The following is an 11,223-nucleotide window of genomic DNA, read 5'->3' as shown; positions in this document are numbered from 1 at the left end:
ATGTTTTATCGCTTCCTCTGCCCTGGCTATATATTTCATTGCCCTCGATTTCCATGAAGCTACCCACCCAGGTGCAGTGCTGGGAGCAGCCAGGCTGGCTGTAGGGCCCTGGGGCTCTCCAGCTTCCCTGCCCTGGCCACGAACATCCCAACCTCACCCTGGGTCTTTGCTGTTTTTCAAAAGTGCACAGTGCTCACAGGCACGCTCACCCATGTGACAGATACGCATGTGCACTCTTGGCCTCGCACAGGGCCAGGTGTGCACCGGGCGGGGCTCGGGACCTCAACCATGAGCCAGGCGGTAGTGAGCCTTCACACCTGGGTCCCCTCTCTGGAGGCTGTGCACAGTGGAGAGTAGAGGAGGAGGTGGTGCGTAGCTCCCAATGTTTCCTCAAAGAGAGGAAGAAGGGGAGGGCCGACCAGATAGCACAGCAGACTAAAGCGCTGGCTTGGGCAGAGCGCAGCAGCTGGGGCTCAATCCTTGGCTGTGCTAAACTGCACCTGTAATTCCAGTGCTTGGGAGGCTGAAAGCAGGAGAGTCGCTGCAAGTCATATCTGTGTAGTGAGACCCTATAGGCCCTGTCCTAAAATAGAGAGAGAGAGAGAGAGAGAGAGAGAGAGAGAGAGAGAGAGAGAGAGAAACACTCCTGCCTCAGCGTCTCTGTCTCTGATGCTGGCACTTGGGAGCATCTTGTACCAGTTTTTCCACGGCCAACGAGGAGCCATCCAGGGCAGGACTCAGAGCCAGTGAGGAGCCAGGCCTGCAGGCAAGTGTTGGCCCAGGACCCACTTATCTAATGCCAACTCTAGGTCTCAGAGATAACAGCCCTATTCTATAAATAACGTAGATGTACAACTTGTGAATGGCTCTCTTTGTCTAAAGGTTTATCGTTGTAGTGAATACAAGCCCGTTTTTCCCTAATTTGCACCTCAGAGTGCAATTTTGAAATTGTCCCTGCTTAGGGCGCGGCGTGGCTCTGATTATGGCTTCTTCCTCTCCTTCCGCCAGCGGCCTGTCCTCCGATCCCTCCATACCTGATTCTCTCTCAACAGACAGTGGGCTCTCAGGACCATCCTCATGACACCCCATTCCTTCTTTGAGGACACAATTAGATTTATGGACCACTTATTACACCTTGCAACTTTTGCTTTTTTTTTTTTTTTTCTTGCTTGTAAAAAAAAAAAGCTTTTTAAGTCTATGTATTCATTTGGCACAGGGTCTTGCTATGCAGCTTCGACTTGCATTGATCCTCCTGCCTACTCCAGCACCGGGATTACAGGCGTGTACCACCATGCCTGGTCTTCGGGGGATCAAACCTGGGCCCTTGCTCCTGCCAGGCAGGTGCTTAAACCGCAGAGCTATCTTTCCAGCCCCCCTCCAACAGTTTTTAATACTCTATTGTTGTGTCCAATTTCTGGAATCTTGACCATTATATGCCTTGGGATAGATCTTTTTCATCGTGGCTAATTGGAATTCTATATGCCTGTGCGTGAAATTCCTTTTTTTCATGCTTGGGGAGGTTTTTGCCATTACTTCTGTGAACTGATTGTTTTATGTCATTTGTGCTATCTCCTGCTCTTTCACTGACTCTGACCAATCTTATGTTACTCTTCTTCGCATCACCTAGCAGCTGTTGGATTCATATATATATATATATAGTCCCTTGTTATTTTTAAGAAATCTTCCTTTTTATATTCACTAACCACAGTCCTGTCTTCTTTCTGTTCTTTTTTGGGGATCGGGGTGAGACAGGGTATTGCTCTATAGGCCAGGAAGGCATTGAATTCACTATGTAGCCCAGGCCGGCCACAAACCTGTGTCAAATCTCCTGCCTCAACTTCCCAAGTTCTGGGATTACAGGTGTGCACCACTATGCCCAGCTCAATCCCGTCTTCTATATCTGAGATTCTGTCCCCATGTTAGCTTATTCTGCTGCATATACTATCAATGAAATATTTAATCTCCTGGCTATCTGATTGAATCTATTTCATGGATTCTATTTCTTTCCTATGTTGGGTGTCCATGGTGTCTCAGTTATTTTTTTCATTGTTAAGATAAAATATCTGACACAAAAGTTAAGGAAGGAAAGGTTTATTTAGTTCACATTTTGTATAGGTTTCAGTCCATAATCAGCTGGCTCCAAAGCAGGATGGCACATGGCAGAGGGCAGCAGTTCATGGTGGCAGAAGACAGCAGAAGCAAAAGGAGTGCAAAATAAGTGAGGAAACAGGCCTCTTTCTGACCCTTTTACCTTATCCAGACTGCTGGGATTAGGTTGGTGCAATCCAATCACTGGATTGATCCAGCAGTGAGCCTCCCTTAATCCCCGGCATCCTTAATCCCAGCATTATACTATGAATCAGCCAGAAACTCTAGCTTCAGCTAGAAAAAGCCCCATCTAAAAGTAGATGAAAGCTTTGGGGGACCATCTAGACAGAAACTGTAACACATGATTTCCATTATTTTCTTAAACTCATCTATTTTTTAAAAATCAATATTTGCTCTAGAGTCCCTAATCATATCTTTTGTTATGGTCACCGTCTCTGTAGTTATCTGAGAAATTATTTCTGATTTTATTGTCTTCTCGAGCCTCATTCATCTGCTTAGCCGCTTCTGCTGTCGCTACTTCAGAGAGTCCACGTGGGTGGCTTTCCGTCTGGTCCTCCTCGTTGCCTCCTGGGCTTTTCCCAGGTGAGCTGAACAGCGGTGCAGCTACATCTTGCTTCTCATTTTCTGTTTTTTTAGTTTAATCCCAGGGTGAATTGCTTATGGCAAGTAACGTTGTTGCAAGCATCTAGACCACTTTAGGACTGCTTCTCTAGGAGCGTAGCAGAGAAGGGGTAGCCTGGTTTTGGGTTTGAGTCTGTGGTGAGCTTCTGCCCTTTCAGTTATTGGGGATGAGAAGCTGCCGTCTGCTTGGCCTGGCCTCTGGTTCTTTGGCATTCGCCTATAGTATCTTTGTAAACTACAGGCCACATCAGTCTTGGCATACCAGGAAGAACAGCTGATAGGGACAATCATATCTTGGCTAAAGTTGTGCAATCAGCAGTTACAATAGCGAGAAGCCCAGCCTAGAACGATAAACTGTGGAAACTGTTACTTTGCCAATTTGCTTTTAACCCAATGAAATAGATGTGTGTTTCTATAACAAAATCTAAAACGAACTAGAAAATTACACACAGTTCATATGCTCTCAGTATGGGTATTTTACTCTTGGGGAGAAGATTTAAAGAGGTTAAATGGGAAAATAGAAGCGAGATTCAAAGTAAGGCTGGAGGATAAAGAAAGATTATATGAACTTTGAGCAACTGGTGAAGAGCATGGGAGGAGAGATAAAGGTAAGCAATAAAAACAAGACCAGAACAACAACAAGAAAACCAGAAACAACGTTCACACTCCTATAAAAATAAGAATAATCAAGAAAACAGGAAACAAAAACAAAAAAAGAAAATAAGAAAAGAACACACGTTCACTTTAAGGATGTCTCTGCTGTCACCGGTAGACGAAGTGGGCAGAGTCCAGATCCATGTTGCTTCATCCCAAACCAGCCAGTTGTAGATTATGGGAGGGTAGTGGATAATCCCACTGAGCTGCACCTTTAGGTCCACTGAAGTTCAGGCTGCTTTCTGGCCGTGAGGCTGGAACCTGAATCGTTCGGCCTGCAACGCTGTGTGCCTCCTGCTGGCTTGAGCTCAGGTCCTGCCCTTTCGTGGATTTGCACTCAGTTTAGCCTCATCCTCATCCTGATTCCGGGAGCCGCTAGCTCGAGCCAGCCTGCAGCTGTTCTGAGTCGTGTGCCCACGTGTTCCCCTCTAAGGTGGCCACTGGCCAAGCACCCTCTCTTGGGGGGGTATCTAAACCCTAACAATAACCAGTCCTTGTATTCCGCTGTGTCCATTGCTCAGTTCCACTGGTGTCTCCCCACGGAGGCCTATGGGGTCACCAGTAGTCACCAGGCACCTGCAGGTTTCAACCGTCCCTTCTGCACAGTGAGTTGGGGTTCAGGGAAAAACTGCTGCTTGTCCCCTCCTCCCTGAGACCGCGTTGAGGTCTCTCTCTTCACTCTCCCCACGGGCTTCGGCTCTCACTTCGGATCCTTGCTGCGTCCTGGGGACCCACTTCCCTCTCTCTCGGCCTCCCGTTGCTCTACCCCAGCACCTGGATCCCAAGTCTCGGAGAAGCTGCTCCTCTGCGGCTCGCCGCTCCACGCACCACCTTCCCGGAAGTCCTCCTGTGCGCCTTTGAAGGACCGCCTGCGCTCCTTAGCACCTCTACCCGTCCAGGAGTTGCCCGCAGCGCACCAAATCGTCTTGTAGTTTCTGATGTTACAAGAGATCTCTTTTACTTTTCTTTGTAGAAATCTTTCAGAAGAATTTTTTAAAAATTTGAATATTTTCTGACTTCATGCTGCTCAAATAATTTCAGAGAAAAGACTTGAATACAAAATGTGGTATTTTAAACCCAAATCTGTGAAACTCGGGGATCCTGGAAGGCCACTCCTGAGGCCCCAGCTCCTGAGTGATTCCCAGTGATCTGCAGCCCCCTAGTGGGTCTCCAGGGTAACATAAAGAAGGATGCTGCGAGCAAGAGGCTTCATTTATTCATCCAGCAGGCAAAGGCCCATGAATGCCCCCTGTGATTTAGATGCTGGGGACACTGATGGGAATGGAAATAACACAAACAAAACCATGCACACGAGTAACTTAAAACAGAGAAGCTGAGGTCGGCCTGATAGCTCAGTGGACTAAAGGCAGAGCACTGCGGCTGGGGTTTGATCCCTGGGTTCGATCCCTGGCAGGCTGTGGCGTCTCTGCCCTAGGGATGCGCTGGGATGGCGATCGAGACTGTGCCTGGTGGTGCATGCCTGTAATCCCAGCGCTTGGGAAGCTGAAAACAGGAGAATTACTACGAGTCCAATCTACGCAGTGACACCCTGTAGATCTTGTAGATCCTGTCCTAAATACAGGTGGGGGGGGGAGAGAGGAGAGAGAGAGAGAGAGAGAGAGAGAGAGAGAGAGAGAGAGAGAGAGAGAAGCTAGACAGCAGCAAAGATCTGGGGCAAATATCAAGCTTCAGCTAGGCCTGGTGGCACGCATCTGTAATCCCAGCACTCAGGCAGCTGAGGCAGGAGGAGTACAGGGAGTTTAAGGGCAGGGTCAACTTTGTAGTGAGACTCTGCCTAAAAAAAAAAGCACAAACAAAACAAACAAACAAACAAAACCCCACAAGTTTGATTTTGGACTCATTAAATTTGAGATGCCATAAAATAAAAAAATTTGTCTCATTTGAGATTTTACCAACTCTCAGTAAGAACTGAAACGAAGGTTCAGACACGGTAGCACAGGCCTGCAGCACTCAGGAGGCCGAACCATAATGTGGGCCAGCTAGAATTGCAGGTAGAGAGACTCCGTCTTAAAAAAAAACAAGCAAACAAACAAATAAACAAAAAAGCCAGGAGTGATGGTGCGCTCCGGGCGGCTGGGGCCGGAGAGCTGCAAGTTGAAGCCCAGCCTGGGGTACTTTGTGATTTAGAGAGATTAAAAATTTTAATCAAAATTAAAAATAATAAAAGGGCTGGGGATGTAGTTCAGTACAAAGGTCCTGGGTTCAAGCCTCAGTATGGAAAAACCCAACCCCATCACAGCTGCACATTTAGCGTGCAGTCTGGGAACAGCACCCCGGCTGTGGGTGTGCCTGGGGGGGCCCCAGTCCCCACCCCCCTTTGCTCCACGCGAGCCTCTCTGCTGTTTCCTTCTCAGCCCACCCCACTGCCCCATGGCTGAATTCCTCCCCCGGCTGCCTCACGTCTGCCCCAGCTGGGACACACATGTCTCACTCACAGAGCCCGGCATCCAGCAAAGGCTCAGTGTGTTTGTTGAAGACTGAGATTTTGACTTAACAAGGCAGAGAGGATGGACACATGGGAAACGAGGGGGAGCCCAGTCTCTGGAAAATTCTGCACAAGTACAGAGCCTCCAGACAGCTTGGGAGCGGTCAGGGGATCACAGTGGGTTGAAACCAAGCAGGGAAAGAAATTGTTTTTGGCCGTCCCAGGGCTGGACCCAGGGCCTTCATGCTGAGCCACAGCCACGGCCTGTTTTTATTCTTTGAGACAAGATGTTGGTACGTCACCGAGTTGACCATGCTGAGGTCAAACCTGTGACCCACTTGCTTGAGCCTCCCACAGTGCTGGGGTTACAGGTGTGCGCCACCACACCCAGCTTACTCAGGGACATTTTCAAAGAAGGAACTGGGCTGGACTGAATGCGAAACCATGGATGAGCTCTGAAGGAAGTGGGGAAGAGGTGTCAGCGAGGGCCGTTTCCGGGAGCCTGTTCCGATGGATCCCACGTGCTCTGAGGCCACTACTGCCTGCTTCATGTCCTGTGCTCTCTGCTGGAATCCCTCCCAGCCCTCCCCAACGAGGCAGGCTCATCCGGCTGGAAATTAGGGCTTGTTGTGCCATCCTTTACCACTCCTCTCATTGTCGAGGCCATCACAGTTCTGTTGTCTCTTAAAGCCCTGCGCACTGATGCCTGTCATTATGCCCAGCTCCCGTTAAGTGCTCAGTAAATATTTGCTGGAGGAGTACTTAGCTTAGGGACTGCCGGTCACATTCCTGGGCTGGCTCCTGCCCTGATATTTAGTCTTCCCTCTAGAGCTGGAAGCATTTGAAAGCCGAGGGCTTACAAGCCCTATTGGCCAGCTCTCTGGACCCTGACACCCACAGGTTAGAGGAGGAGAGGCGTAGCTTGCCTCACAGCTTCTGAGGTTACAGTCCATGGTCAGCGGGCTCCAAGCGGAAACATCATGGCGGAGGGCGTGGCAGAGCTACTGTGTCCAGGAAACAGAGCAGGGAACAGCAGCACCACAGAGGGAGGTGCTGGGGATCAGAAGCAGACCCCAAATGCATGCTTCCGTAACCGCACAAGACACACCACAAGTGCGCTTTACCTGTCCCCCAAGTGGCTCCAAAGCCAGTCAATGAAGCTTACGTGTCAAAAGGGCTCACTTCAAGTGCTTGCAGCATTACTAAGAAGTGGCTCTGTAGGATGTTCATAGTGATTCTTCATTCCATGCGTCCTCTATTCCAGGACCTCGGCTGGCTCCAAGGAGCTTGGGGCTCAGCTTCTGCAAAATAATGATGAACAAGTTGAAGTGTTGGCTTATGGACTGGGTGGTCTATGAGCCCTGTGGAGGCAGAGCTGATTCTCCAAGCTTCTAGAGATGTCCTCAGAGTAGAGGTGACAAAGCTAAGTGGATGCTAAAGACAAGGGTCATCCTCTGGCCAGATGTAACTGAAGCCAGGAAGTGGGGACAGATGAAGTTCTAGACAGGTGGAACAGCAGGTGCAGAAGTGGTGGCAGTGGGGGGTTTGAGAAAGTGTGCTGGGGTTGGGACAATTGGAGAGCAGAACACTGGCCAGAGAGAAGACATGGCTGGGGTTGGGGCAGGCCAGCCAGAAAGCACCGCAGATGTCACCTGCAAGGGGCACTACGATTTAAACTAAAAAATACATTGCTGTTGACCTCAGTCACTTGTAGCTCCTTCCTTAACTTCTGAAACCTGTGCTGTTCCTATTCCTTTGAGACAAAAAAGTGTCTTTGAATTTTTTTTTTTTTTTCCAGAACTGGGGATTGAACTCAGGCCCTCATGCTTGCCAGGCAAATGCTTATTCTACTGAGCTATCTCCCTGGCTCCTGTCCTTGAACATTAATTAAAAAATTCTCCTGAATGGCAGTTCCAATTATCTTATGCTATATTCAGTGCATGTAATGAATTCTTTACCTTTAACATGGAGAGGTTTGTAAATTTTTTTTTTTGGTGGTACAAAGGATCAAACTCAGGACCTGTGTTTGCCAGGCAAGCACTATTCCACTGAGCTATCTCCCTGGCCCTGTAATTTTTATCGATAGAAAATCAGGTTATTTTCTTTTTAAAATTTTATTTATTTTGGCAGTACCAGGGATTGAATGAACTTCGGACCTTCAGCTTGCTAGGCATGTGCTTATGCTGCTGAGCTATATCCCTGGCTCTAAATTTATTTTTTATTGGTACAATTTAGACAGACATATTGATAAGATTCATCATAGAAAATTTGTACCTATATATGATACATCTTGTGTGGTGGTGACATTTGTTGTTGCTGAGACAAAATACGTGACACTGAAAGTTAAGAGTTTATTTAGTCTGCGGTTTGTAGAAGTTTCTGTTCATAATTGGCTGGCTCCAAGGCAGGGTGGCACTCGGCAGAGGGGCATCCCTTCACGGTGGTGGAAGGCAGCAAAAGCCACGAGAGACCAGTCTCTGTCTGTCCTCTATACTCTATGCAGGCTTCCCGCCCTAGGAGGAGAGTAGCACACACACCCTAAATTCCAGCCAGAACTGTGCCAAACCCAGCAGTGGACTCACTTGGAATCACACACCCTTAATCACAGCGTCCCACACTCCAGACTCAGCCACCCCTGAGAAAACCCGGTGACGACTGCATGAGGCTTTGACTGCATGAGGCTTTGACTGCATGAGGCTTTGACTGCATGAGGCTTTGACTGCATGAGGCTTTGGGGGCAGACCGACACAAGCAGTAACATTTTGCTTCTTTTTTCCCATTCCCCCTCCCCTCCCTTCATCCCTTCTTTCCCACCTTATTTACAAAAACTTTGTTTCCATTTTTTTCCCCTTCTATTCTCTTTTCCTCTCTTGTGCCTTTTTCCTCCCCTCTGCCCCTTCCTTGGACCAGATTCTTTTCAATCCTTACTGAACAGATTTTTATTTATTTTTTTCTTTTGTGTCAAGGTTTTAATTATTGTGTAGACCAGGCTGGCCCCGCGTTTACTATATAGCCCGGCTGAAGCAGGAGGATTGCCATGAGTTCGAGGCCAGCCTGGGCTACATAGTGAGTTTGAGATCACTCTGAACTATATAGTAAGACTCTGTCTCAATACCCATGCCAAAAACCCCCCTCCAAACACTCCTCCCCCAAACCTGGCAATCTCTCTGCTTCAGTCTCTCGAATGCCAGGATTATAGGTGTGCACCACCACACCTGGCTCTGAGGCTACTTTACATAAGGTACAGTCAGCGAAAGGTGTGCTCAGCACTCACTTGTCTGTTTGGTTTTGGGTCAAAGTGCTAAAGGTATTTGTTTTTTGTTTCGTTTTGTTATTCTCTATTTTAGGGTAAGGTCTACAGGGTGTTCAGGGTCTCACTACTAGATCAGACTCCTAGTGATCCGCCTGTTCACAGCCTCCCAAGAGCTGGGATTACAGGCACGCAACACCATGCCCAGTCTCAATTGCTGTCTCAGCCTGCCCTGGGGGTGGGTCGGCACAGGAAGCCTGGGTATCAAACCCCTGAGCCCTGGGCCTGCCTGCGGGCGCTTTAATCCGCTGAGCTATTTGGCAGGCCCAAAGCGCTCAAAGTAAAATGACTGTTCCTGTTTTAGGGGCACTGTTTCTTCTGAATGTTCTTAAATATCAGGGATTTCTATATTCTTTTTTTAAAAAAATTATGTATGTATGTATTTGTTTGGTACAGGGTCTTACTACGCAGCTCAGACTCGCAGTGATCTTCCTGTCTCAGCCTCCCCAGGGCTGGGATGCTAGGCCAGCACTACCACATCCAGTTTCAGGTGGTGGCTCGGTGCTCCTGGGGTCGGCACAGCCACGCGGTCCCGGGAGTTGAACCCGGGTCCTTGTGCTTGCCAGGGAGGCCTGGATTGTTGCACACTTTCTTTGCATGTTGAACAGGCCTCTAAGTTTGGCGTTCAGAAGCATAGTCTCTGATGACTGTGCCCGAAAGTCACGTCTGAACTTAAATTATTGCTCTCAGGACCCACTACCTTTGCATCATGTTCTTAACTTTCCGTGCTTCCCTTTCGTCGTGAGAAATAACAATGACACTCGTTCCTGCAGTGCAGGTCCGCTTTGGGGAAGAGGGAGGGTAAAGTACTTCGGAGCGCTTAAGAACGCGCAGTGAGCACGCATGCGCGCATCCCGGAGCCTCCCAGTTTTTCCTCCTAACGCAGCTCTCCCCAGTCTTCCACGAGGCCCAGAACAGATCCCCGACCTCCGCCACTTTGGCGACCTCAGCTTAGGGATAGAATTCCTGAAACCTTCCCGCCAGGGCTTTCTTCTCTGCGCAACTTTTAGTTTAGCTTCGCCCTCTTGTCCCTAGAGGTTGGGCCGAGGCGCCGACCAAACGCCAACGCGGTTGCTTAGCGACACGCTTTTCCCAGGAGCCCTCGGGTGTTGTTTTTCTTAGCCAATCAGAGACGCGGGGCGGCCTCTCCGGCGGCCAATGGATCGTCAGGGCAAAGCCCGCGGCGGTTGAAGGTGGCTGGGCCTGCGGCGGGGCGGTGCGACCTGGGGCGGCCGAGCGAGGGCGGCTCGGCTCTGCGGCGGCTCTGCGGCTGAGCGGTGCGGCGCGGCCCAGCCATGCCGTCCCGAGTGGAGGACTACGAGGTGCTGTACACCATCGGCACGGGCTCCTACGGCCGCTGCCAGAAGATCCGGAGGAAGGGCGACGGCAAGGTGAGCGCGGGCCCGTCCCCTGTCCCCGCCTCTGTCGCGGCGGCCCCCGCCGGATGGAGCACCCTGGGCCCGCGAGGGAACTCCAGGCCTGTGGTTTGGGTGCCCGAGGTCTCGGGCGCCTCCCCTGGGTCGGCGTCCGGTATATATTTGTTTCTGCCCCACTTCCTCCATCTTCTCGGCATGTTGCTTAGGTGACAGTTGGTGACAGCTAGCGGGTTCCGGAGCTATTGTTAGAAACGGCCGAGCAGCCCTGAGGCTGGGAAGGAGCGGGACCACCGGTGCCCGGAGCATGATTCGCGGCTTGACCGCGTGCGGTGCGGAAGGGACAGCGGAGGGGAAGCTGCTGCTGCTGGCCGGGCCCCGCCCCGGCTCTCGCCTCCGGGGCCGCACGCCCGCCGCCGGCCCCGGGATCTGACCGCCTCTCCCCGGCTTGGACTAAACTCCCGTTTGGCGTTTCCCATGCAGCAGCCGAGAGTAGGCGCCCAGGGCGATCCGCTGTACTGCACCGTGCTGCTCCTGGCTTAAAAATGAGAGCAAAAGTGTGGCACTAAACTCGGGGCCCTTTATGCTTGTTGATCTAAGTCATTGGATGGCGATCTCGAATGTTAGGGTATATTTCTTTTTTTTTTTTTAAATGTAATGGTGCTTATTTTTTTTAATTATTTATTTATTTTTATTTATTACATTTATTT

General features: G+C 49.9%; 1 protein-coding gene across 1 annotated transcript in view; it reads left to right on the top strand.

Moving 5' to 3' along the window:
* The first annotated feature begins 10,011 nt into the window (after positions 1 to 10,011).
* The window catches only part of Nek2 (NIMA related kinase 2), a 12,025-nt gene continuing 10,813 nt past the window's right edge, over positions 10,012 to 11,223 (top strand). The window contains exon 1 of the mRNA XM_004626843.3: positions 10,012 to 10,531. Coding sequence (XP_004626900.1) covers positions 10,436 to 10,531 — 96 coding nt within the window. The 5' untranslated portion in view covers positions 10,012 to 10,435. The remainder of the gene's footprint in view (positions 10,532 to 11,223) is intronic.

Source organism: Octodon degus, unplaced genomic scaffold (genome assembly GCF_000260255.1).
Source record: "Octodon degus isolate 3935 unplaced genomic scaffold, OctDeg1.0 scaffold00017, whole genome shotgun sequence".
Lineage (NCBI taxonomy): Eukaryota > Metazoa > Chordata > Mammalia > Rodentia > Octodontidae > Octodon > Octodon degus.
Note: the sequence above shows the minus strand (reverse complement) of the source record. Positions and strands in the feature narration are given on the sequence as shown.